The sequence below is a fragment of the Salvia miltiorrhiza genome, chromosome 5 (genome assembly GCF_028751815.1).
Source record: "Salvia miltiorrhiza cultivar Shanhuang (shh) chromosome 5, IMPLAD_Smil_shh, whole genome shotgun sequence".
In the NCBI taxonomy this organism is placed as follows: domain Eukaryota; kingdom Viridiplantae; phylum Streptophyta; class Magnoliopsida; order Lamiales; family Lamiaceae; genus Salvia; species Salvia miltiorrhiza.
In genome coordinates this window covers 8082909-8110212 of record NC_080391.1, presented here as the reverse complement: position 1 = coordinate 8110212, position 27304 = coordinate 8082909, and the positions used below count along the sequence as shown (strand labels likewise).

At 33.7% G+C, this 27304-nt stretch overlaps 4 protein-coding genes across 5 annotated transcripts; 1 reads left to right on the top strand and 3 right to left on the bottom strand.

Moving 5' to 3' along the window:
• The first annotated feature begins 1828 nt into the window (after positions 1–1828).
• Positions 1829–2984, top strand: LOC130985713 (transcription factor DYT1-like). The gene is made up of 4 exons (XM_057908801.1): positions 1829–2093; positions 2168–2341; positions 2413–2595; positions 2735–2984. The coding sequence occupies exons 1-4, from the start codon at positions 1908–1910 to the stop codon at positions 2813–2815; spliced, it is 624 nt and encodes a 207-aa protein (XP_057764784.1). The 5' UTR covers positions 1829–1907; the 3' UTR covers positions 2816–2984.
• A 5624-nt stretch (positions 2985–8608) lies between these two features.
• LOC130985712 (uncharacterized) lies at positions 8609–10024 on the bottom strand. 2 transcript variants are annotated; one of them, XM_057908798.1, is made up of 3 exons: positions 9850–10024; positions 8895–9334; positions 8609–8809 (listed from the first exon to the last, which is right to left on the bottom strand). In XM_057908798.1, exons 1-3 carry the CDS (start codon positions 9933–9935, stop codon positions 8766–8768), a joined length of 570 nt encoding a protein of 189 aa, XP_057764781.1. In that variant the 5' UTR covers positions 9936–10024; the 3' UTR covers positions 8609–8765. The 2 variants fall into 2 exon arrangements, with proteins under 2 accessions (XP_057764781.1, XP_057764782.1); XM_057908799.1 differs by lacking the exon at positions 9850–10024 and having other exon boundaries at positions 8895–9539.
• A 2819-nt stretch (positions 10025–12843) lies between these two features.
• Positions 12844–14341, bottom strand: LOC130985710 (uncharacterized). The gene is made up of 2 exons (XM_057908796.1): positions 13209–14341; positions 12844–13124 (listed from the first exon to the last, which is right to left on the bottom strand). The coding sequence occupies exon 1, from the start codon at positions 14190–14192 to the stop codon at positions 13227–13229; it is 966 nt and encodes a 321-aa protein (XP_057764779.1). The 5' UTR covers positions 14193–14341; the 3' UTR covers positions 12844–13124; positions 13209–13226.
• A 1106-nt stretch (positions 14342–15447) lies between these two features.
• LOC130985711 (DAG protein, chloroplastic-like) lies at positions 15448–17615 on the bottom strand. The gene is made up of 5 exons (XM_057908797.1): positions 17084–17615; positions 16332–16429; positions 16159–16224; positions 15878–16061; positions 15448–15704 (listed from the first exon to the last, which is right to left on the bottom strand). Exons 1-4 carry the CDS (start codon positions 17419–17421, stop codon positions 15892–15894), a joined length of 672 nt encoding a protein of 223 aa, XP_057764780.1. The 5' UTR covers positions 17422–17615; the 3' UTR covers positions 15448–15704; positions 15878–15891.
• Positions 17616–27304: the final 9689 nt, after the last annotated feature.

Here is a 27304-nt window from a genome sequence, read left to right as displayed (position 1 = left end):
TTTTTATTTTTTTTGTTTATTGTTTTTCCAAGTACGTGCCACATCAGCTCGATATTACCACGTAGGCGACAGGTCAGCTTGGTCTTACCACGTAAGCGACACGTCAGCTCGGAGCTTCACCGGAGCAAAAAAGCATGGAAAAATTGTTCAATCCCTTAAGTTCAGGAAATTTTTGATAAAAAAAAAGTTCATGACAAGTTTGGAAATTGGCCAAAAGTTCATGGTTTTGGCGTAATTAACCGTATAATTTATAAAGTTATTTTTAAAATAGAATATTTAATATAAATATAATAGGTAATTTATATTTTATGTTCAAAACGCTTTTTATACTAATAATGATTGAGGTGCCAGCATCCTCCCCAATCCCATCCTCCTCCGTAGGGGTGGGAATTTCGGGATCGGGTAATCGGGTACCCGATACCCGACCCGAAAAAATCGGGTATCGGGTACCCTATACCCGAAAAATTAGGGGTCGGGGTCGGGGTCGGGTTCGGGTATTTAGGGTGTTAAAAAATCGGGTATCGGGTATACCCGATCGGGTATCGGGTATACCCGAAATACCCGATTTTTTAATTAAATATATTTAAATTATTTAATTAAATTTTAATTCCTTAATTTCAATTTCAATTTAATTAAATTTTAATTTCTTAATTTCAATTTCAATTTCAATTTCAATTGGGCATGAAATTAGTGGTTACATTTTCGAATTTTTTTAAAAAAAAATCGGGTATTTTCGGGTATTAGGGTACCCTAATACCCGATTAAGGAAAACCGGGTACCCTAATACCCGAAATACCCGATTTTACACAGTTTGACCTGAAACATGTAATTTTGACCGGGTAATTAGGGTACCCGAATACCCGACTCGGGTACCCGAGTCGGGTATTAGGGTACCCGATTTTTTTTCGGGTTCGGGATCGGGTATCGATTTTCCGTCTTAATCGGGACCGGGTACCCGATTTTTTCGGGTAGGGTACCCGATCCCGACCCGATTCCCAGCCCTACTCCTCCGCCTGATGGAGCAAATTATATGCGACCTCTTTAAGTTTCCACGTCAATGGCATTATGATTTATGAATCCTGCCATTCCTACGGCTACGAGACGAGTAAAATTATCTGACCAAAATTCTAGAAAAAATACTTTCTTCGTCTATAGTTTATTTATTTATTTTTAAATGATACAAATTTTCATAAAATTATTGAATGTATCGTAAGTGGAGTATGGATTTTACTTTAATGTGAATAAAAAATTTAACAAAAATAGACTGAATATAATTAATATGAAGGGACGAAAATAACATATTAGATAATTCTAGACATTAACAATCATAAATGATGGCGAAGGCAAAGACTCAAAGGAGAGAGAGAATGATTAAAGAATGATAAGAGAAGAAAAAGCACTTGACAAGAGAATAATGTACTTGTAACTTCTGCATGCTTTGACAGCTATCCTCACTCTATTGTACTCTCCTACTTTCAACCATATATCTTAGCAAGGGCACCCTTATTTTACATGTATATAAAGAAAAATGCGACGAGTAGTTTGATATTACGGTTGATAAAGGGTCACAAATTCATTTTCCAAATGGTTTCAAACTGATTATAACAGATTTTCGCATTAAGGTGAACAACTTCTATCTCCTCTCTCTCCTCTCTCTCTCTCTCATGCTAGAAATGAGCCTCTCAACGCCCAAAGACACTGACCATTTGTGTATGTTGACCATGGATGCTAACAAACTTCAACAAGAAGATTCCCATTGCCTCTCTTTTCTTTCTTCTAGTGTTAGGACACTTATAAATAGGAATTCCCTTCCATCATTTCAAACAAAAATTTACATTTGTTTTTGTGACATTCATGTCTGTTATCCAGTATTAAAACTAGGTAGCATACTTAAAAAGAGCGAAACGATGGGGAGCAGCATGGACGATAGGAAGCACACTGATCAAGACGACAACGACAACGACAACGACAACGACAACGGCAATGACGATTCAAAGTTCAAATCCAAGAACCTCAAAGCTGAGAGGAGAAGGCGGAAGAAACTCTCTGATAGACAACTAGAGCTACGCGCCTTAGTCCCTATCATTACAAATGCAAGAAATCAAAACCTCTCAAAATAAATTGCATTTTAGTCTGGTTATTCCTAACAGAGAGTTGGCTGCTGCAGATGAATAAAGCCACCATAATCACTGATGCAATCACTTACATTGAAGAGCTAAAAATGTGTGTGGAAGAACTAGGCAACCAACTCCTGCAAATGGAAGCAACTAGTATTGATGAAGAGAAGATCAAACTGAAAGAGATGGATGATGAACAAGAGATAAAGAAGCATGGAATAAAAGTAGTATTCAATGCAATATCAAGTTGTTGTTTTCCGATCATCACTTTAATTGCTCTTATCATTATTAACAGGTGGAGGTGGAGGTAGAGGTAAACCATATTTGTGGGACTAAGCTATGGATAAGGATTGTGTTCCAGAAGAAGAAAGGCGCGCTTACTAAACTCATGGAAGCCATTGGCAAGCTCGGGATTGATCTCAATGATACCACCATTACTACTTCCAGAGGAGCAGTTCTTTTCACCTCATTTGGTGAGGTAAAATTACTCTCCCAACATCAACTCGGCCTATGGATCTTTTATGATAGATTGTATTAAGTAGAAAACTTGAGTAACATTCTTCACAATCAACTCGAAAACGAAGAGCTTCTAATTTTATTTGATCCAAAATGTGCAGGGAATTCGTGGTGGACTGCCGGAAGCTGACCAGATGAAGAAGTACCTGTTGGAGATCATAAGGAGCATCTTAATCCATTAATCCCGTCCAATAATGAAATTTTGAGGTTGAGGTGAACAACTATATTATAGCAATTTGATACATTAATATTGAACACTAATTCTGGACATTGTATTCTTCAAGATTTTCAAGCGAACAAAATCTTCTTTGACTTTAGCGATGGGAATAAAGAATCATTTGTTTAGCAGCATTCAATGTACTCCATTCAAGTAAACCACAATTCAAAATCTCACAACTAAATTAAATGTAACTCTGACAATTAAGGCACGCTACTATTACATATTCACATCATTTTTCTATTTAACCGTCCATAATTGTATGCGGTAAAATGTCTTTGGAGCTTTACTAGAGCATAGATTTATATATTAAACACATATATAATATTTTGAACCAAAATTGTCAGGTCCTATCAAAGGTTGTTCACTTAGATTTATGATTTCTTATGTTAAATTTGAGTTTCATATTCTTTAATCTATTCCACAGGACAAATGTCCACACGTGGCTACCATCATTTGAATAACTTGGCAAGAAAAATCTTCAACACAGCAATAACCTGAACTCACAAAACTACACAAATTATAGACTAATTGATTACAAATTAAACAGAATAGTTGTTCTTGTTCAGCATAGGCAGAAGGTATAGTAGGCCCCTAGGCTAGGCTAAATAATTTACACTTTGACAATCTATTGGGCTGGGCTTATGTGCCAAATGTGTAGCTCTATTATTATGGACTCAGTATGCATGCCTAAAAGGCCCAAAACTAACAGGCCATCTCTCTCACGTCACAGCCTCTCATTCCATTACCAAATTTCCAAGAGGGAACTCATACTCAACTGATCACACAACACAACCTCAGCCGAAGAAAGGAAATGATTATTGTGCAACAAGTCCCTAACAAACTGCAAGGACTAGATTCCCATTCTTCTCCTCTATCTCCATTATTTTATACTCCCAGAAACTGTTTTTCTTGTCAAACTCACCTAATTCTGCATCACTATCTTAACTGCTTCCTTCCTACTCAAATTTTACATTTACAAGCCAATATATATAATGAGGAGAATCTATATCAGTATTGTCTAGGTAACTCTAGGGCTTGCAGACCATTCATACATTTTATCACTTATACAAAAGACACCACGAACTAGCTGACTGTTGATATACAATTTCTATGCATAATATTATCCAGATGATCAATATTTCTACAAATTTCTTAATCTCTCTCTTTTTAACCGCCATTAGTATGCCACACAATCTGTGAATTTTACCAAGTGAAATAAATTTTCTGTTTATGCATTTTAAACGATTATATATAATAACATCAATGCCCTATTGAAATGTGAGACTAACCAAAAAGATCCAGAATTGGTTAAACATAAGGAACAAAAAAACAATAATGACAAGAATACAACAGACTAATTTGGGACCGTGAGGAAGCAAGATATGCTAATCTAATGGTGCTTTCCAGAAACATTAAGCACCAGCAGATATGATTTACAGGCATAACTTTGTCCACATATGCATGTCTCTGGACCCGTGAACAATTATCAGGAATCGTGAGAGAGAGCAAACATCAAAGTGTTTACCCTTAATTACATCACCTGGGTGGAATTAACTTACATTAGGGGCAGCGGGACCTTACATCATTTTCATTCATTTTTATTAGGGTGCGTTTATTAATTTTGATGGATAAATTTATACATGGAAAATGATGGATAACAAATTAAAATTTATGCTTTTAAATGTCTTCTTTCTTTTCCCACATTTTACATAAAAGAGAAGTTCACCATTCAAAAATGGAGGGATAATATTATCCATCCTTGAAGTGAAAATAAAAAAGGAAAAATTGTGAACTTCTCTTTTGTGTAAAATGTGAGAAAAGAAAGAAGACATGCCATGAATTTTTGTTATCCATTTATTTTCCAATAGATAAATTTATCAATAAGAATAAAATTATATTATAAGTATTTTATTTTAGTTGATATATTTATATATCGTTGTAAAATTGAATTTCGATTTGAAGTCACTGTGGATTTTTAGTAGACAAACTTGTTCCATTACATACCACGGTTAATATGATGTACGACACGTGAGTAGAAATTATCTCTCAATTTTATAGAAATTATTAGTGGGTTGTCTCATTATTGTATATAAAAATGTTTCTTCACATTTATAATATAGAATCTAACAAATATATTATCTCCTAAACAATTATCTGAACAATTTTGCAACAATTTCTTATGCGGCGACTTCTCTGCTAAACATTTCTACGAGGAATCCGGATACATGTGCATCTCAAAGGATTCCCCTGTAAATATACTTCATCCCCTGTGACAGTGTGCATGATTGTTAATAAAATAGATTTTAATAAATATTAGGTGGGTTACGTGGGTATGTTATTAATGAAATAAGGGCCCATTTTTATTAGTATTAAAACTTAAAAGAAAGGGTCCAAAAAAAGAAAAGTACACACTCTTGTGGGAATGGAGGAAGTATCTATTTTAACGGTTAATTCACTTCTAAATTACAAATTTCGCTTACAAAAAGAGTTAACAGAAAAAAAAAAAAAAAAATTGAATTGAAAACGTGAAGCATGATTTAAAACACATCATCATTGTCTTCTTCATCAGTCTCTTGCACCTCTCCGGGGAGGTTCAACCCGTCGCTCAAGTGTGAGGCGACGGCTGCTACGACAAGAAGATGGCATTGCCGTGAATTATTATCGCAATCGTGGCCATCCTAGCGACGAACATGATCGGCATATGCATGTCGCTCGCCATGCACTATATCGAGGCCGACCCTCAGCTTGGAGTGCGGCCTTGTTACTGTCGTAAAATCGTTCGCCTCTGATATTATCTTGGATGTTCAATTCATGCACGTGTTGTTGGATTCCTTTTGAGATGTTGTCTTCGAGTGTTTAGCGGAGAAGTCGTGGTGAAAGAATTTCTTAAGAAATTGTTAAGGTAATTGTTTAGTATATAATATTTCCTCTGATTTGTAAGAGTATGATTAGTTTGTTCGACACGAGTTTAATAAATTATAATTCTGTGAGCGGAGTGGAAAAATAATGATGGGGTTCATATTGGTAAAGTTATAAATAATTATTAAAATTATGATAAAAAAAAAAATCAAGGGTTAATAGTGGGGTCATGTCCGAATATGGGTTATTCATACCTTTTTGGGAATGACGAAAAAAGAAAGTGAGCATACTATTTTGGACGGAATGAATATATTTTATTAGGGTAATATCTATTAGATTGCTAAGAATATTTATTTATGATAATGAGACAGAACATTAATAATTTCTATAAACTAGAGAGTTATTTTAATTTTGTCAAATTTGACTCCCCTGCTCACGTGGTCACGGTCATATTAGTGCCCATGATGGATAGTGGAGAGAGTTTTCTTAATCTTTAAATTAAAATTTATAACTAACGTACTTTGTATTGTTTTAATTTAATTTATAGGCTATTTTGACGGCTTGTTTAATTATATTATATGTTAACAAATTAAATTAATTTATTTTTGTAAGATCTATGATTTAATACCTTGATCTTGTGTTACATTGTTAAAGGACATTTAATTAATATGAATTTGTAGGCGTACAAGTGAACTGAGTTTAGTTGAAAACAATTTCTTCTATTTTTTATTACGAACGTTTTTAGCACATCTTTAGAGTTGATTGTAAAATATTTATAGTCTATACTTGCTAACAAATTATATAAAATTTTAAAAATATAAACAATAGAAGAGAAATATTATAAGGTGGTCGTGTTTAACTTTTGTTTTTTTTTTCTTTTAATATTTAGATATATAATAAAATTATGTTGCGATTGTATTAATATTGTATTTCTGCAGGAATTTGGTCTTGTGAAAGGTGAGCTACCTTTTAAGTACTTGGGTGTTCCTCTGTCCTCTAAAAAGTTGTCCATAGCTCAATGCCAACCTCTCATTCAGAAAATCTTAACAAGAATTGAGTGTTGGTCAGCTAGAATGTTGTCATATGCAGGGAGACTCCAACTTATTAAAGTTGTGTTGACTAGCATTCAAATCTACTGGAGTCTTGTATTTCTACTCCCTCAAAAGGTAGTGAAGACCATTCAAGCAGCTTGCAGATCTTTTTTGTGGTCTGGGAGAGCTTCCATTACTAAAAGAAATCTAGTTTCATGGGAACAACTGTGATATCCCAAGGAGGTTGGTGGATGGAATATTATCAACTTGGAGCTTTGGAACAAAGCTGCAATATGTAAGCAACTTTGGAATGTTTTGAAAAAGAAAGATAAGATTTGGGTAAGATGGATACATGGATATTATATGAAACAGCAGGATTGGAAAACTATGCCGATTTCATCTCAAGTGGCTTGGGTGGTGAAGAAAATTTTGGGAGCCAGAGACTATATGGCTACACTTCCTGACGGTGATACTCTGATGGAGCAAGACAACTTTTCCATCAAAAAGCTCTATATAGCATTGAGAGGCACTCCAGAGAAAAGGAACTGGCATCATATATATGATCAGTAAAAGCATAGCTGAGCCAAAGTGTCTCTTCATCTTATGGTTAGCTATTATGAAGAGGATGACAACATGTGATCGACTGCAGAAATTTGGTATTCAATGTGACCAAGCTTGTTGTTTGTGTTCACAAGGGAATGAATCACTTAATCACTTATTTTTCTTGTGTCCCTATTCTGCCAATGTGTGGGATAAGCTTGCTATGTGGTGTGGTGTTCATAGGAAAGCTGGAGCTTGGGATGATGAAGTGGAGTATTTAGAAAGACAAGGAGCTTCGACGACGGGGAAGCAGCTTATGTATAGGCTTTTGGTGGCAACAATTGTCTATCACATATGGAGAGAAAGGAATGAACGAAGATTTAACAGCAAGGCTTCCCATGAAGAGAGTGTAATTAGACAATGTCAATTGATGATGGTGGTGAGAGGAGAGTTGAACCCTAAAGTTCACAAAATGTTTGTGAACTAAGGCGTTTATTCTATGTTTTCTTGTTGTAAGTGGTGGTTTGACATGCTTTTGGTAAATGAAAAAATATTATTTCCCAAAAAAAATAAAATATATATTGTATTTCCAATTTTTTTAAATTTTGAAATTATATTTAATTGGGCCCCTCACCATTATTTGTGTCTCGAAATGTGCTTTTCAACCAGATATGAAAGACCTTTCTTTTTCCTCAACTATAATCCTGAAATTTGTCCAATTACTGATTTATGACATCTTCCTCCTCTTCAAATTTTCATTTCTAACCAAATCCTAATCTTCTTTTCCAACCAAACCTGTGGACCCCGAGGCAGTCATTTTCATCATTGAAACAGATCATATGCACCCAAAGCCAATGGTCTGTTGGAAAGCTTGACCATGAAACCAAGTTTCTGGGGCCCACCTCAAATAACTAGCTCACTGCTTTGCTCATTCTATCTTACATCTATCATATACATATACATCTGATGCCACAAATTAATCCATTTCGATTCTCATAGTCATCTCTCTCGTTGAAAGAAATTTTGTTTCGTATTGTACTGCTACGGCTGCCTGTCTAGTTATGAAAATAATGTGCCTTGCAATGAAATAAACTGCGAAATATATAGTATATACTTAGCAGTAGCACAGCCAAGTTAGGAAACCAAACTATATGTTTCTCAAATAGTTGGCATTTATTTTTGAATCTGATTTATAGTAGCATAAATATCATGATTCTGTGAACAAGGAATGACTCGTTAAACTTATCCAGATTTTGTCAACTACAAAGGGGGAAATTTTAGGTTGTGATCGTGCTTCAAATCAGTCATTGATGAAACATTAATCATAGATGAAAATCAGAGCCAGAATCTTTTCATTCAACTCAAAAAAATGTGCAGTTAGCATCATCCATGTTTTTACAATTCTACAAAGACGTACGTATATTAGAAAACGCAGTCTTCAATTCGAACAACGCCAAAACAGGGGGGAAAGAAATGAGACATTCATCTCTGGGCTCGAAACCCAGAGTGGCGGTCCAGCAACCCAACTGCAATGGCAACATAAAAAATGAGCAGTGGAAAAATATATAATAACAATAATCATATTAATAAAGAAGAAGAAAGGTGGAGTACATCGAGGATAGCAAAGAGGAGGATCTTCAAAGAGAGAGAGAGACATCTGTTTGTGAGCGAGGCCGATATCGAACAAGATGAGGCCGGAGGAAGGATCGTAGACGATGATATCCTTGACAGGCAGCCAGAGAAAGAGCTCTTCTTGAGACAATCCCTCGACTCCCATCAACCCGCCGTAGCTAAGATTCGCTCTCACCACGCTCTCGAACGATATCCTCGTCTCCAGTTTGGCCACGCAGGGGCTCTCCAGGAACACCTGCAGCAACCCATCTTCACTCAGTTCATAAGATTTCACGCCGTTCTTCGGAAATAGCCCCGCCGGCAACCCTCTGCTTCTCAGCAGCTCATGAATGGAGCCCGACGCCGTCGTCCAACACAAAACAATCACACTCACAGAAATAATTATTCTGTGTAGCATAGCCATCACTGCTGCTGCTGCTCTGGAAAGGAAGGATGAAATAAAAAGAGCAAGAATTGTGGTGTGAAGAAATGTGGGGACTACGTCATGAATTTTTTCCCATATTAGCCTCATCTTATTACCAAAATGTTTTTCTTTTTCTTTTTTGTTTTATGGGTCTAATGTGATTAAACTAAAGCTGGCGTTTTTTCTTGCCAGGGGAGATCTACCTAAGAACCAATGATTGTTGGACATATTATACTCCAATACGTGATTTATTTATGTGAATGATTATTTTATTGAAGAGGCAAGAGGCAGTGTCTCGATTCACGTCGTACTATATGTCTACATTGACAGCCAAGTTATTCCAATTACAAGACATTAAAATTACCAAAGTGTCAACATGGTACAACGTAGCTAATGATCCACACGATGCTAATTACTAGTGATTGTGACTTGGTTAGTGTACCAAACAGGAAGATTATGCAATACACCAAATATAAGTACTAATGTAGAATCATTTATTTGCAAAAATTTGAATACAAGTCATAAATATACCTGGAGAGGGTGGTAAGGAAATCATGCGAAAAGGAAAGATGATGCGCGGTATCAATTGCGTGGCATTTCTTTTCAGCCAGTCCCATGACGGAATTGACGAGGATCCTGTGCCCACTTTTGGAATTTTCCTCTTCGCTTCTTCCCCTTCATCTCAAATAAAATTATTCTGCTGCTTTTCTGTTTATTCAGAATCTATATATTATTGTCTCTTCGATAACATCCATACCTTTGGTATTAACATATAGCTATAGGGATCAAGTCACACAACTCACATTGCCCCAACATAAAAAATAAGAATCTTTTTTTTTTTCAAAAAAATAATCTGTTACATAAACCTCGCATATCTCAACATGGTGTCTAGGGCTGTCTAAATGGATATCGGATTTTGGATAATCCAATAACCAAACAGAACCGTTCGCATTTGGATTTGGTTATCTGATATAACCAAAAATTTTGGATATTGATTCAGGTTTGTTTATCAGTTTTTCAGAAATTTCGGGTATCGATTAGCCAGATCGATTATTTGGGTTAATCGAAATATTTAATTAATACTAATTTATTATATATTGTTCGGGTAACCGAAAATTTTGATTCGATTATCCAAATCGAACCGTTTAGATAGTCCTAATGGTGTCACATTTTTAATATGGACAAAAACCCATATTCAAAAAAAAAACCACAAAGATAGTAGATTTTTTTACCAAATTGTGTGAGGTGAGGATACTAAAAGAAAAAGGTAAAAACAAAATATGAGGAGACTAAAATACCCCTCGCTGAGAAAAATGATATAACTTTGAAACCCTAATTGCAGCAAGAAGCGCCGCCAACATTTAGAGTTGGGCTAAGTTTTTCGGTTGAAAATTATTTCACTGTCGTAAATGGGTACAAACAAAGTTGACTAAAGTCAGTTTATTTTTTTATTGTAAATTTTTTATTAAAGAATGATGGATAAAAAAATATTACTCATTTTGTATCATATGTTTATTAGAAATGAAAATATTAAAACATATTGAAAAATATTTTCACACTATTATTCAAAAATAATACTCTTATTCAACATTGAGGAGAAAATGAGTTGGCTGAGAAAATATTTCATCTGCTCAGAATTTTTTTTTTAATATAATAAACATGTGAAAATTAAAAAAAAAATATATATATATATATATATATATATATATATTTTATCAAAATAAACGAATCCTTAACAAAAATGCAGTCATATACCTTTCCCAAAGATTCTCGTTGTCAGAATTTGCACTACCAGCAGCTATATGCATTTCACTCTTCACCCATTTATTAAGAATAGGTTCTATTTTTTTTTTTTTTGATCGGGCAAAGTCATGTTAGATGTTAGTAATTAGTTTCCCTCATCCACTCCAAGAACCACCTTATCTCTCCATTTATTAAGGTTCTATTGGTGTGTTCGTTTTTATCCTTATAAAAGAGATAGATGATATAATGAATAAATAACTTCATCATTTAACGTGGGAATCATAATTTTTTATATCTTATTTATTCTGAATCATAAAAAAATGGTATAATATTATCCCTTAGCTATAAAATTTATACCTAATCATAAGAAAAAGGTGGTGCTTAAAATTTTATACTCCCTTCATCCCGCCGAGCTTGAAGCATTTCTTTTGAGCCCGAAAATTAAGAATTATTTAGTTATTTAAGTTTGTTTGTAAATTGTGATTAAATAGTTATTTATATAATTAATTATTTTAAATAATTTTTTAATATAAAATTTAGTAAATTAATTAAATCTAATTCTAAATTAATTATTAAATATTTTTTATATACAAATTAATTATTTTATATAATTAATTAAATTAATTATTTTTTTATTTTTGTAGATTTGTGAATAATGTGTTTGAGAGAGGGAGAGTGAAAATGGGTTGAAAATAAGGATGTAATTAGTAACTTTAACTAGGGTATTAATTTCCCTAATTTTTGCCGAAAAGGAAACGACTTAAGCTTGGCGGGACAGAGGGAGTGCAACTTACTTGAATTTTTGATCATATAATAAGTACTCCTTTTGTCCCATCTATCTTAAGACAAAAATTTTGGACACAAAATTTAAGAAATTAATCAATTCGTCTTGCTTATCTTGACACACTTTATAATGACATTTTTCAAAAATAGTATTTTGTCCCTATCATCTCTACACATAAAATAAGTAGTCTCGGCCGACTTTACACTTTTAACCATTTATTCTTAAGCTCTGTTCCCAAAATAAATGTGCCGATATAAATGGGATGGAGGAAATAATATTTACTGTGTTAAGTGTGATAGGTGAAAAATATGAATAAAGGGTAAAAATTTTGTTAAATAAAAAAACATGTATCAAAATAGGAGGAACGACTAAAAAAGAAAATATCTCGAGATAGATGAGACGAATGAAATAAAATTTATTCATTTTTTATACTATCTCAAAACCAACACACAACGTTAGAGGTAGAATATAAAATTAATTTTCAGAGAGTCAAGCTTTCGCTTTATGACTTTTTTTTTTCCCAGTAACATTTTCGTACATGTAGTACTCATTGTATCCTATTCTCAAGTTGACCCCCCTGTTCATTTCTTCTGCATTTTTTATTCCTTTCTTTCCTTTTGTTTAGGTTCTCTTTGTATCTTGTCTTTTTTTTTTTTTTTATAAGGAAAGTAAATATTATAGAACGATAAGGCACCAGTAGTACCAAGAAGATTATAAAATCATCGGGGATTCATCATTCGACATCCACCTATGGAACCCAACTCCATCATTAACAAAACCAAAAATTCTACCCCAACTCCACACTCTTTGTATCTGTCTATTTATTTATTTTTAGTAACTAATTTGTGGTAGAGTATTACATAACGCATTAGCTTTATGAAATTGTGAGGAGGATGATATAGAAGTCTGAAGACCGATTAATGGTGAAACGAAATTAAAGATAGAAAGATTGAAACAGTTGCATATTTTCATGGCAGAAGTGTCCATGCATAGGGAAATTGACGGAACCCAAGGATTTTGCAAATAAAGTGTGTCTAATGGCATTATTACAGTCTCTAAGAGGTGGGTAATACATCCCTTTAGAAAGAAGATAGCAAGAATAAGAAAATAAGATAATTCAAAACTGGCATGATTTTGCCGTCCACCAATGTTCGACTACTTAGACATTTATTTGCACAATGCTTTAATAATAACTTAACTGTGGATGACAATGGCAATGGCATGGTTGATGCACAATTCACTCATTTTTGCCCCATCCTCTATAATGTACTGCCGCCCCCTAATCAATTATACAACATGTGTATTTTGCTTAATTTCTCAAGCAGAGATGAATTTGGTATGAAAAATAACAGGAGAATCATACCAATAACTTTATTCCAATTTAGTGCAGCCAAGAAATTTGATCGGACTGGTACAGAGACTGGTGATGATGATGATAATTGTCGTAATCATACGGCAGTGGAGTCCCAAAAAGATAATCTGCAGCAGATTTCCACGGATCGATTCTCTGATCTGGGTCGCAAACTTGACAGCAGTTCCTCTGCTGCTGCGCTTTCTTGGCTAAGCACGGCCAGTAACCAAATAAACCTTCACACAGGTCCATAGTTTCCAATCCAGAACCATATGGAATTTGAGGGACCCTTCCATTTTGATGTTCATAATTGGGATAATCGCTTTGCTCAACAATCGGGATCACTTCGATTGGCTCAACATCCTTACCATCATCGATAATCTTACCTTCATTTTCCACACCGCTACGGCTTCCTGTTTCAGGTTTGGTATCTGTGGGTTTGCTTCCATCGGGAGGCTTCGTTGCAATAATATCTTCATCTCTGCCATAGGGTGAAGGAATTGAAGCAAAAGAGAAATTATCCAAAGGCGGGGCGTCGGATTGGGGCAGCGAGCGAGGATAACAGGTGAGATCTGAAGGAGGAAGAGGCTTGCCGTAGGTCATTGCCTGATCATAACCTCCACCGTAAGGAGTGGGGTCATAATCTTCGAATTCAGGCATACTGAACTGCACTTTAGAGTATGATACTGTAGATTTGGTCTGGGTAGGGAAATAGGCTTGATAGGGAGGAGATGGGTCGTACTGAAGATATTTCGGCTGGCTGTAGTTCGTCTCCGATTGATTTACGGAATATTGGTAGTAATCGTAAGATGAAGCATAGTTAATCGGATCAGAATAAGTAGATACAGAGTAATAATCATGATTGTAGTAATCAATAGGGAGTGGGATTGGGTTAGGCTCACTGAGAAGGTATGGAGGAGAATAGTAGGATGCGGCTTCGAAATCATGGTCGGCGGCACCCCAGTGGACATCGCCGTTGTAGCCATAGAAGGCCATTCTGCCGCAAAATGGATCGCCCAGTTTGGGGAGAATTAAAGGTGTGAATGGTGATAAATAGATCTGATATCAACCAATTGATCCTTATCCACTCGTACGATTGCCGAATTGGAACTGTTGATTGTTTTTGTTGGAAAAGAAACAAAAATGGTGTACTAAGTGGGGAGTGAGTGACAGAGTGCATGTGCCCACACCCAACTCGTCTACATCATGATAGTGACACTACACCTTTCAGCCTCATTTTCCAGAAATTCTTAATTATCAACGACGGAGCTACTACTCTACACAGTTACTGTAAGTTGGTAGCTATTAAGTAGTTTTAGCTTTTCTTCTTTTTCAAAGTTAAAATAAAAACTGAATGCAAGCAACTATGACCTGGGAGAGGAGAACAGATCATCAAGGCACTGCTAACTCTCAAGTCATAAGCCAAATCAATTTTGGATCTTCCATGTCTCTAGTATCAGAAAAATAAGCTCCTAGCCACTCAACAAGCCACAAATTTGTTTATGTAATCATGTTCCTCAGCTCGAACCAAACCCAAGTTCATCTAAGAGTTTCACAGTTATTACCTTTCCCTACGGGACTCCATTCCAGATGCTCATAAAATCAGTTAGGAAGCAAGCTAGGTCGACTGGGATCTGATCTTCGTGATTAATGTAGTAGATAGTAGAGCTAAGAAATACCATGCTTGCAGTTTCTGATTTTTGTCGATACTTAACTTCAGTCACTTGGTTGCCCTAGAGTACCAGATGCGTGGCTTATTAGCTCATACATACATGCTTTGAGTCCTTCCAGTGGAGTGGACCTTGAGCTGCTCGTCCAGCCAAAAAATATCCTCCGGCAAGGAATTGCATAAATGCTATAGCAAATACTATAATCAGTCCCTCCAGATGGGTGTATTAGTTTCCCTGCAAGCTGAGTATATTTCTCAAAGAAATGTAGACTAAGCATGGCTCCATATCAATATTATATCAGCTTCACAGTAGGTACATACATAATCCATAATCCATAATCCAAAATACACAATAGTTCCTAACATTTAGAAAAGGCAGTTAAATCTGTAGACTAATTAAGGTGGATTAATTAGACTAAGTAATTATGAGCAGAATTGTCAGGGTACCACTGTAATTCGCTAGCCTGTCTTCCAATCTAGTATGTTCCCACACTATGATCTCTTGTCCAGTATCTTTCCTACTTAACAGCTTAAGCTGAATCTTTTCACCAGGGTCAAAGGTAAATACAATAATTAGCACTATTAGAGAAGCAACACAAGCCATTTGATAATAGAATCATGACTAACGAGTTTTAACTACATACTCATAGCACTGGTCACAGTCCTAACACAGCTGTTCAGCTGGATACATGTACTGAAAACTGGCGAGCAGCCTCATAACTACCTTGAGATTTGAAATGTAAGGATCGTAACTTAAACAAAGCTCTCATCTTGTGAAAACTAAGCTCCAGTCCAAGCTATAAATGATAGAACAGCATCCGTGCATAGCAATTTGCAACCTAGAACAACAGGAAACAAGAATCGAGTTGGATCGACAGAATGACCAAGCACTTAGCAGTAGCGGGACCAAATACTTTTGAGATCCTAATGAAGCACAGATCTTAAGGATATAATTTCCTCAACAATTATAAAGTTACAACCAAATTAGCCAATCATAAAACCATATGCATACCTCGGAAAAGTTCATTAGGAAGCTGATTCCGGTGCTGCTTCTTGTCTTGGCTTTCTTTGTTCAGCAGGAGGGCCATCTCTCTTTCTTACATAAGCTTTGCTCTTAAATTTCGAACTTCTAGCCTGCTTTGGTTGATAAGTTGGGTACTCACAGGGAATTATCTCTCCATTTACGTACTTATCACCTAAAACCATAAAAAAAAAGGTGAGCATGCATAGAGAATGATAAAATGTAATCATTTATATGTCAGATCATAAAAGAAATATAAAAGAATGACCAACCTCCATAATCCTTGTTCTTAACATCGATATATGAATCAGGCAAGACCCACAAAACACCAGGTAGGCCTACAGTGAGCAAAAAAATTAACAGACAAACAACTTATTAGGACCAGAAACAGAAACTGCAGTTTGGAGATTGGAGACAACAGGAAGAGATTGCAACAATAACATACCCTTGAATTTCTCAGATGTTTCTTCAGATACAGTGCATTGAAAACCAGTGTAAGTCGTGGTACTAAAGGCATACATATTCTTCTTTGCTTCTTCCATGCTGAAACAGAGAATTTAGATCAACCGTGAGATGTGTGACATTGCTGAAACAGATGGATATTAAGGCATCACTATATCCTATTTATGACTTCAATGCGCATACAGTAGAATACAATCCCTTCTTTTTTTTCAGATATCTCCACAATGCCAACATTTAGGATTCCATAAGAGATAGTATCATACAATTCACTAAATGACTCCCAATCTCAAGATATGCCACCAATCCACTGGGGATCTAGTAACTAAAAGCAATTCTTAAGTGACTAGTACTCAATATACTAAAAGCCACATAACAATTTCAATGTATCAACTATCAGAAGTATATACCAAATTCTAAGTAGAAACATTTCTGGGGCAAAGTTTTTAACATACTTCTGCAAAAAAAGCATACTTATTACTTACATATCAAAAACATTTTCTTTCGGCAACAATAAAAACTACACTCTATAGTAAATAAAGTCTAAGTTGTAATGTGACCCATCAAAAGAGAAAATGGATATAATTACAGTAACCACATCTACCAGAACCAACTGGCCACAAGAATATCAGAATCATTATATTTCGTAATTGGCCAAGATAGCGTGACCAAATAAAAAGCCAACGAGAACAGTAAAGAAGAAAGGAGACACACACACACACACACACTCAGTGAGACCTGCCAAGAACGGTAGCGAGAGTGTTGAGGTAAGTGTCAATCATCTGGTCCCTGGTGGGAGCAGGGTCTTTGGGGAATTCCATGACGATAAGCCAGTGATTATAGTCACATCCCGGTAACAATATCGTTTCCCTTTCTTCACCGCCGCTGTTCCTTTTGGTGGAGTATTCGCCATCGGTCAAAGCTCTGACGGCCGGCAAAGCGGCAGTTGTTGATTTGGTTGGGTACGGGCGAAGGAACGATATGGATAGTGTGGACGGGTATGAAAGATTAGGGGTTAGGGTTTGGGAAATAGGGTTTAGGGTTTTGGAAAAGAAAGAGAGATTCAAAGTTGCCATGTCTTTCTTGGTCGGGATGGTAGTGTCAGCGATGGAGAAGATGATAAGATTTAAGAATCTGCCTGCAATGGGACAACTTTTTTTTTTTTTTTTTTCTCAGTTACTTTGTGGGTTAGTGTTATTTTTGGTGGATGGTATTTTTCTTCTAGGCCCATCAAAGTATCGTTTACATCCGTGTGGTAGTTTAGAAAATTTACACATTTTTTTTTCTTTTTAAAATTGTCAAATATATCATCAAATCCATTTTACAATTTTAACATCATTTATTAAAATTAGCAACTAAATATATAATCTATATGTTTTTTACAATGGAACTCTATATTTCTAACGGCCATGAATGCAACTTCGCTACTCGCTAGTGCTCCATTACGACTGGCATCCAAATATTCATCTTTCCAAGAAAATCAAAGGTATATAAAGGCTTCAGTTGCACACATTTTATGAGTGATTTTGTTAGTTCTAGTTTCCTTATTATTCGGGGATGAGGTCTTTTAATTTGCATATTGCATCCGCATGTTATAGTTGCAATTCTCTCTTTTTTTCCTTTTTTTCTTTTTTAGAATCGTAATAGTTGCAATTCTCTACAAATTACAATCAATACAAATTCTTAAAAGTAAGAATACCGTTCGATCCATCATATGGACTCCTATTTGTATGTTAGGTTGAGTTGGGTTTCAAACTCTTTAACTGAAGGCCCATTAGAAGCATTTCTTAGTAAAATGAAATTTAGTCCTAAGATTATAGGTTAGCCCCTTAAAAAAAATTATAGGTACGTTAGGTTAGGTCGCCTCCTAAAGAAAATCAAATTATGCTTCTTCTTTTTTTCCCTTCCTCCCTCAAACATCTTACTAAAACATCTTACTAAAGGAGGATGGCACGTATTTAGTTGTGTATTTAATGAGTGGAGAATGAGTTCCATAAAAAATGAAAATTGTAAATATAATAGTTAGTGGAATTGTTTTTCAAAAATTTGTTAGAAAGATGTTTTAGAAACAGACCAAAATAGAAATATATGAAGATATTTGAGGTAAGTAAGGAGTAATAGAGTTTCTACTTGAGGATCGTAGCTCATTGGTATTTCTTTTATATGTAAAGGAGAGATTAATCAAGGTATGTATCTTATATGCATTAACTATATTTAAAAAAGATAATATGTGACAAGCTTAAATCTATAAAGGTTTTAACAAGATACAAATTCTTAAGAGACGTTTATTTTGGATGATTAACTTTGATAGATAAAAATAATAAGATCAATTTCTTGTTTACTTTGATGGATTAAAACTTTGGAATATCACAAGGACCTTCATTATTTCGAGTAACCAAATTCGAATTGATTTGGATCGATTATCGAGTTAATCGATACCCAATACCCGATAACCATTTAGATAGCCCTAATTCTAATTATAGATTGGCTAGGTTACCACATTAGTGGCCCAACGTCATAATTCTGTGGACGTAGGATGAAAACGAACTTCAAAGCATGTTACTTTTTTTTTTTTGAATTATTCGAAGCACGTTACTTAATCACACTGTAATTGGGTATTGTACTAGAAGTGCAGTTGATCACTATAGCCTCAGTGGATTTCAAGGTGAAAGGAATTCACTTGATATGATCATATTTGTGAACATAGAAGAAAGAACACCGAAGCACGTTAATATTTTGTGTTCTTTGTTAGTATTTTACTTTCTACTTATATCGTGCATCTAACCATCTTTATTATCTGATTCGCATTCATACTTTAATTGCAACTGTTTTACTAAGTTTAGAGTAGTCTACATTAATACTGAAAAATGCATAAGGTCATAATGTTTTTAAGATAAACTTTTTCAATTTTAATGGACTTTCATTAACCATCGAATTCCGCTCACATGCAAGTATAAGGAGAAAGATGACTTATCAGTTGTTCTAGCCATCAGTGAAAAGAATATTTCATCTTGATCAATATTATCATAATGAAGTTCTTTTGAAATGCATTGATATTGTGAAATCAGATGCTCAAGGCAAATAATTATTACCTTCGTACTCAAAATTTTAATCAAATTAAGGGAGACCTCGACTGAAAAGGTTTTAGTAATTGTATTCCTACATTACATACACCTGACACCTGACAATACTTGTTGTGGGAGTATCACTAAAAATTAAAGTTACAACTACGATATTATTTTATCTTTTAAGGGGAAAGATACGATATTAATTTAATAATTAGTTATATATTCCATGACTTTCTTCAGTTAAAAAGTGGTTGACCAATTGTTTCTAGTCCCCGTGAATATATTTTAAAACTGACCAATATTTAATATAAACTGAAGAAAGTGTGCCAATTAAATATGGGCAGAACATATCCATTCCATTAGTCGCTAATTAATAATTTAGGTTGAGAGAGAATTAATGTATGTTTAAGAAAAATTGGCCCAAAGCTTGTGGGTTACATAGGTCATGACTCATGAGCATTGACGAGATATATATACTTTAATCAAAATTCAAAAGAAGTAGACAACATTACACGGTTAGGTGAAATTCCAGCACGAGGAAAGATCGTTGGTTAATTAATGGCATAGGTAATTATGATTTAGTGTCACAATGGAAATAGAAAAAATAAATCATTTGACTTTTTTTCGAACAAAATAAATCATTTGACTTAATTATACCAAATCAATTACTCGTGCAAACTACTCGTTGTAAAAGCGATAAAACCTTTTTCTTTGATTCGACCAAATCTCAGGTTTAATTAGTAGTTCAACAGAAGTTTGTCTTCATATATAGCAAATCTTGGAGACTAGTGAAGCCCACCTAAATAATAATCTTTAAAAGCCTAACTTAATACCAGAAACTTTTGTAAGATGGTTGACTTGAGTTGGTAAAACACCAAATCGATTTTTCAGGATGATATATAACTGAAGAATGTGTTTACCCTAAAAAATGAAGAACGTACGTGTTCGTTTATACTTGTTTTATAAGATGATAATTAGATGTATTTTAAGCATAAGTAATGAGATTATCAATTTCGCAAGTAAAAGGCCAAATTTATAGGAGTTTGTCAAAATAAAATCCCATTTGATAACAAATAAATTGAGCTTCCTAGCTAACAGAAAAGGGAAACTAGCTAGTTTACATTAAGAGCATCATATATAAGTTCAAATAATTTTATATCATTGCACGATGAGGAACTAAAGTCCAAATTCAAAACAGGTCTATTCAGTGTTCTTCCCATTTAAGTTAGAAGATTGAAAATTATAGTGCACTCTGAATTTTGTTATCATTTTAAATAAATGAAACGTTTTTATACGAAAGTCATGTCATCTATGGTAGATGTTTCATATTCATCATTAATGAACCTAAACTTATCTAACTTCAAAGATAATAAGAGAAATGTTATGAGGTGATCGTGTTTAACTAACGATGTGATTAATGTGATTTAATTGTGATATAATTTGCAAAGTGGTGTGATTATATTATATTATTTATTTTTAATTTTTATTAATTTAAAGATATATATATATATATATATATATATATATATATATATATATATATATATATATATATATATATATATATATATAGGGAGAGGTTCAAGAAAGAACCATAAATAAAAGAAGACCGGAGAACCATTTTCAGCCATTCGATCATCAAGATCTACGGTAGATGCATCATCTTGTTAGATGAAGGCAGATCCTGGGTTCGAATCCTGAAGGGAGCATTTTTTTTTTATTTTTTTAGTGCATTAATTTTAACAGCGAATGCATTAATTTTTACAGTGGATGCATTAGATTTGATGGTTCTCCCGTTCTCACAAATAATGTAGTTCTCTCTAGAACCACACCCTATATATATATATATATATATAACTTCGATAAATCATTAATTTTTTTTATTTTTTTTTACTTTGGAGAGAGGGGGAGCGGTGGGGTTTGAACCATGGACCTCCACTGTTTGTAGACAGGAGTTCGCACTGCTTGGTGCCGCTTGAGACATAAATCATTAATTGATTTAGACCCCACTAAATAATAAAAAGTTTAGGTGGTATGCATATCATGCGATTAATTATGGTATGTTACTAAAACTAAAAGTCATTCTATTTGGATAGGGATAAGTGTTGCAGTTCACTTGCACGGTCGTAAAACGTGACGTATATAACGGTTATACATAAATAACTATTTATGAGATTCTCACCTCTTGAAGATTTTCATTAATCTCGTAAGTTGTAGATTTGAGTAGAGCAGCTTAACCTCCCTTACTTACGGCAGTTTGGCATTTAATCATTTGGCACCAACCAACCTCTGTTGGATAATCACAAAATGTTAGTATTTGTACTTTTTAAGATAATCATGCATAAGGCCTCGCTTAATTGTATTATGATATTATCTATTTCATGTAAACTTTAAAACATTCGGTGAAAGACGACCCATTGTGCACATAAAAGGTCTAGGATTCAATCCTCACATATATTTGTTAACAATTGAGTTGTATTTCCTTTTTTAAAACAAAAAAATAAAATTATGCTTGGTTCAAGCTCCACAAATATTGCCATTTTTTTTTTGGAGGTAAAATATTGCCAAATAATTAATTTCTCGACTTAAGGAATGAGAAGTATTTGTAACAGTACAATGTCTAATCGAAGTTTTGCATCTGCTGCAAAATTATAAAAACTATACATGAGTGAACAAGACTGCATAATCTATACTATATTGAAAAAAGCAGTTTCCAATTTGAAATCAATTTCAAAATTGAGTGGCAATTTTGTAGTTATAATAAAATTGAAGGTTTATGTTTAAACTATATTTTTCTTTTTAACTTCTTATTTGTTGTTTTATTTATTTCCAAAATTGTGAAATTCGATTAATTATAAAATATTTAATATGCATATCAAATTAAAGATCACAATAAGAGCTTTAATTTGATATATTTCATACAAATATTTGAGTTAAAATGTACAAATTAAATTTGTTTAAATATTAAAATTTTATAAATTTCTCTCTCCTCTCTCATCTTTTTGAAAAAAATGTACTGCATTTTAAATTCTTTTTTATTAGTATTTTTTATTTTTTTAACTTATTTTTTTTTGCTTTTCATAATATCAAATTTTATAATTGTACATTATTTTTTATTTTTTATTATTAATATTCAATTCAAATATATTTAATTAAAATTTATTTTTATTATATTTATGAGTATGATAATTGAATTAGTATTAATTTTTATATAGATATATAAAATAAAAAATATTTTTTCGTGCATTGCACGGGATGCAAATACTAGTTACATAATGTATGCATGAGCCAGACAAAGAAACTTGTGTGATAACCAAGATCATTTGTTCTCGTAATAATTGTATTATTGATTGAGAACCTGCTTTTCTTTCAATAATTCATCATAGTTTCAAATTTCTTGACATTGATTTTGATGTTGCCGATTTTGGTGCTACTCGATCGAGAATTGTTAATTTGCACAATATATGTAATTACGTTTACTTGTTTTTTTGGTTACCGAAAGAAAAGAAAAAAATAACGGAAAAAATATCGCGACGATCCTCTGGGGCGGCTGAAAAGCTTTGATAGTAGGTAGGTGGATTAGGAATTTAGGATACATATAATCTGTTCAAAAATTACATTTTATTTCATCATAGTTATAAGAAGATTTTGAACAAAATTCTTGTTACAAACTCGTACCATCTGTTCCAAGATTTGTCATATCAAGTGGATGAATGGATGAGGCCAATACGCCATCAGCCTCGTATGTACATACCATCCGTACCAAGATTTGACAAGGACTGATACAAATAAAAACACAATTTAATTTGTTCCAAGCCACGAAGAGTGCACAGTCACAGAAGAATTTGTTCTATATGTGCCAAGTGCATATGATTGGAATGAGGAAGTTCATCTCTGCCGCCATCGCACGATACCTTCCTCCAGTGCAAGAAAGTGAAGAAAATGATGAAAAATGAAGATTTAGCTTAGGAATTTTTTTTTTTCTATTTTGTGTTTGTTTTAATATTTCTCATTTGATTTGCCATTATGATTTGTAATTCTATTATTTGGAAAATGAATAAAACATTGATCTGAATTTTGTACATCAATTATAGTTAGGATTGATTGAACAAACTGCAAGTATATTATTTTTTTATTGCGTCAATTTTTATTAACGAATGGCGAAATTGCATATTCGAACGATTCATCCCAATGTCCTTCACGCCAAGTGTTTGGTATGAATAATTTGAATATGATATTTCGCATCATTCTCCCAAAGTCTTTCGCGATAGTATTGGCACGAGTCTATTTCACACTTCGTATCATCCGTTCCAACATTTGATGTGATAGACCTTGATATAAATGTCCCTAAATGGAATGCTAGTACTATTTGTATCAAACACTTGGCAATAAAGACATTGGGACGAATGGTGCAAAATAGCATATTCGTACCATTCGTCTTATTCTCGGTTACGCCAAGTATGTGGCACGAATGATGCGAAATAGCATTTTCGTACTATTCAGCCCAATCTCAAGTGCTAAAATATTGAGATGAATGTACGAAGTACGAAATGGCCTACTCGTGCAAATACAAGCGTGAAAGACATTAGCATGAATGGTGCGAAACGTCATTTCATATCATTCGTCTCAATATCATGGCACGACAACAACTGGGACAAATAGTTTGAATATAGCATTTTGCACCATTCTTTCCAACAATTGGCAAGAACAAAATTTGGGACGATTGGTGCGAAATAAAATATTCTTACCATTAGTCTCATGTTTTGCGCGACAGAAGTGTGAAATAACACATAATAACACTAGTTTGAAAATAGCATGAATTCAAAAATAATATTTTATTCATGTATTTTACAACAAATTCAACTATAAATACAAATACTAATCTTACAAAATTTCGATACAAATTCCCAATATTGAAGTTCAAGTAGACTCCACATGCACATATTATGGATGATGCTAATTGTCGTGTTGACCAACTATCACGTGACATATCTTTGTACGAATTCCTATTCGTTTCAAATTTTTTTAGATCTGTATTTGCATCTCATAATTCTCTTAGATCTCGAATGGATGTATATCTTGAGAAGAGGATGTTGACAGTGAGTTACTTGTGACACTGGAGACGAACAAAAATAGCAACTCGATGGTGCGACAGAGAAAGTTGGATTTCACATAGAGATGAATAGCAAAAGTGAGGAGACGATAGGGAGATCATGTTTTTTTGGTAAGATAATTCGAGGGTAATTTGGTCCGAAATAATTAAAATTATTTAGATATTATTAAAATAATGTTGAATTGATAACTATTGATTTTCATTATCTTAAGTGGATATTTCACATCATTAATATTATTTTAAACAAAGTTATTATAAATAATTATTATAATTAGTTTGTTAGTGTACTAAGGGTTGGTCTCCTGTGTGGTTGACCGCACCCCATGCGGCGGGTTACTTTTAATAAGTATAAGATATACATTTGTTCGCACAAATGCATATTTATGTAGTAATACAAATTCTTATGAATAAATGTAACAATTATCGTGAATAAATGTAATAATTTAGAAATATTACATTTCATTGTAACAATAATTATTTTTTATTATAAAAATAATTATTTTATCAAATAATTAAGAATAAAAATATTAACGAGTAAAAATAATTAAAAGTAAAATTTCTATAAATAAAAATAAATATTATTTTTTAAAAAATGTAATATTTCAAACCTACCGATGGTATACGGTTGACCGCATAGGGAATTTTGCGGTGTACTAATGGGGAGTTGTTGGTTTTATTTTGCATAATTAAGTTGAATGCATTCGATTGTAAATTAAACATAGAGAAACAAACCATCGCGACATGTTTTTCGTTATCCATTTCTAAGGTTTATTCTCTCGAAAAATAAGTTGTGAAATATTCTTTCACCATTAAACTGAAGACAAATTTATCGAAATTCACAACTTTGAAAGTCAATTTAAAGTTGAGTTTTACCAGATACTTCAAAGTTAACCTTGCAATACTTAAGATATTGAAAGAAAAATCGGAACCATGTAAATAAAATCAAAATTTTCGTGATTACAATTCTTTACGCAAGCACTCGGTTGTTGGGCTGTCACTTTCTGAGATAATAAAATATCAAAAGTCAATTAAATGTCGGAAAGAAATACGGAGAGAGTCCGCAAAAATATGCGAGTGGGGACTAAATATTTTATTTTGGTTTTTCTTATTTTCCGTAAGAAAATTTAGAAAACGATTAAATTGAAATAAATAAATCATGTAATGGGGACTTTATAATTGCGAGCAATGATATAGAAAAGGAAAGAAGAAGAATACCCACTTCCGCCCTAAAAGGACGAGAAATATAGCATCCTGGTGTGAGCTCTTTTTTGTTTGGAGGCATCAAGTCTTTTGTCACATTATCCCAAAATCGATTTAACCCAATCCAACGCCAATTTAACAGTTCCCCACTAAAATAATCATTACACAAATGACATCCTCTTCCTCAATCCTCATAACATGCCAACTCTAATACTCAACTATATTCATCATTTATTATATAGTATGATATTATGGAATTTATATCTATCACTAATCTTGCATAGCTACTTGCTGTTCTTCTTATGGGAAGAATAGGATTAGCGATGTGATCAGTTCCCGCAGAGGCCTAATTTCGACGTAGAAAAATGAAGTATTGCATCTAGTACGCTTCAATAGTTCAATTCTCATTGGATTAGTAATATTTCCTAAGCTTGATAGGCAACACATTATTATTATTATTATTATTATTATTATTATTATTATTATTATTATTATTATTATTATTATTATGGTATCAAGCTATAATTAAGGAGCAATAACTGTGTCAATAACGAAAAAATAATACACAAATTCATTTTATGTGAATCACAATCAACAGTTGATTGGTGTTGGGTCCCCAGAAGAGAAGAAGACAAACCTCGTTACTCAATTTAATCATATCATCAATTCTTATGAATTACGTTGGCTTCACTCTTATTTTAGATAATCTATATATAAGAGGGGTTGTTCAAATTGATAGAAGAAAATTCCGTATATTTAGGGGATGATTTAGATGTTTTTTTTAATTGAGAGATGGCGTGATTGAAATTCATACTCGCTAAGGATAAGGCCTAGTTCAAGTAACAAAAATAAGGCACCTAAAGACTGTCATTTGTGAGAGATTTTGGATTCGATCACACTTGCGTGCGGCAGATTACTTATTTGATTATATAATAGACACACCTTGTAATTCTAAAAAAAAAAAATCATATTCACTCAGGTTTCCCACATTTATTAAAAATAAAACACAAAGGTTTTACTTTAGGAAATTTTGTGATGATGTATCAATTTAATTAGTTGATCAAATTTATGAAAAATAATACTAATCAAGACGGTACTTCAATATAACTAACATATTTGGTGTTTCACGAAACCAACACCTAAACTACAAAGCTGAAGTCGTAAACTATACCTAGTAGAGATGATCGGAAAGAGTAAAATAAACGATCGGAGAACTTGGTGCGAGAGAGAAAATAGCTGTTGTATTAAAAAACAAGAGGTAGCGTAGTTACAATGCACGAGCGCGGAGCCTATTTATAAACTACATAGAGGGGCAAAATGGTAAATTCGCCTGTAACGCATGCGCCTTGCATGGTCGAAGGATAAAATAGTAATTTTACGCGGGGCTCTCCCGCGTTTTCTGATGAATTCTCTGGCGTGGATGACATCTCTGGCGATGGTGACTTCTCTGGTATGAGTGACTTCTCTGACTCTGATGACTTCTCTGGTATGGGTGACATCTCTGACTCTGATGACTTCTCGGGTATGGGTGACTTCTCTGACTCTGATGACTTCTCGGGTATGGGTGACTTCTCTGGT

Coding starts and splice junctions, on each gene's coding strand:
- LOC130985713 (XM_057908801.1), top strand. CDS start 1,908: ATGGGGAGCAGCATGGACGATAGGAAGCACACTGATCAAGACGACAAC. Junction 2,094..2,167: donor TAGTCCCTATCATTACAAAT/GCAAGAAATCAA, acceptor TGGCTGCTGCAG/ATGAATAAAGCCACCATAAT. Junction 2,596..2,734: donor TTTTCACCTCATTTGGTGAG/GTAAAATTACTC, acceptor CAAAATGTGCAG/GGAATTCGTGGTGGACTGCC.
- LOC130985712 (XM_057908799.1), bottom strand. CDS start 9,426: ATGAGGCTAATATGGGAAAAAATTCATGACGTAGTCCCCACATTTCTT. Junction 8,810..8,894: donor TCCTCTTTGCTATCCTCGAT/GTACTCCACCTT, acceptor TTGCCATTGCAG/TTGGGTTGCTGGACCGCCAC.
- LOC130985710 (XM_057908796.1), bottom strand. CDS start 14,192: ATGGCCTTCTATGGCTACAACGGCGATGTCCACTGGGGTGCCGCCGAC.
- LOC130985711 (XM_057908797.1), bottom strand. CDS start 17,421: ATGGCAACTTTGAATCTCTCTTTCTTTTCCAAAACCCTAAACCCTATT. Junction 16,430..17,083: donor CTCGCTACCGTTCTTGGCAG/GTCTCACTGAGT, acceptor TCTCTGTTTCAG/CATGGAAGAAGCAAAGAAGA. Junction 16,062..16,158: donor TAAGAACAAGGATTATGGAG/GTTGGTCATTCT, acceptor TTATGGTTTTAG/GTGATAAGTACGTAAATGGA.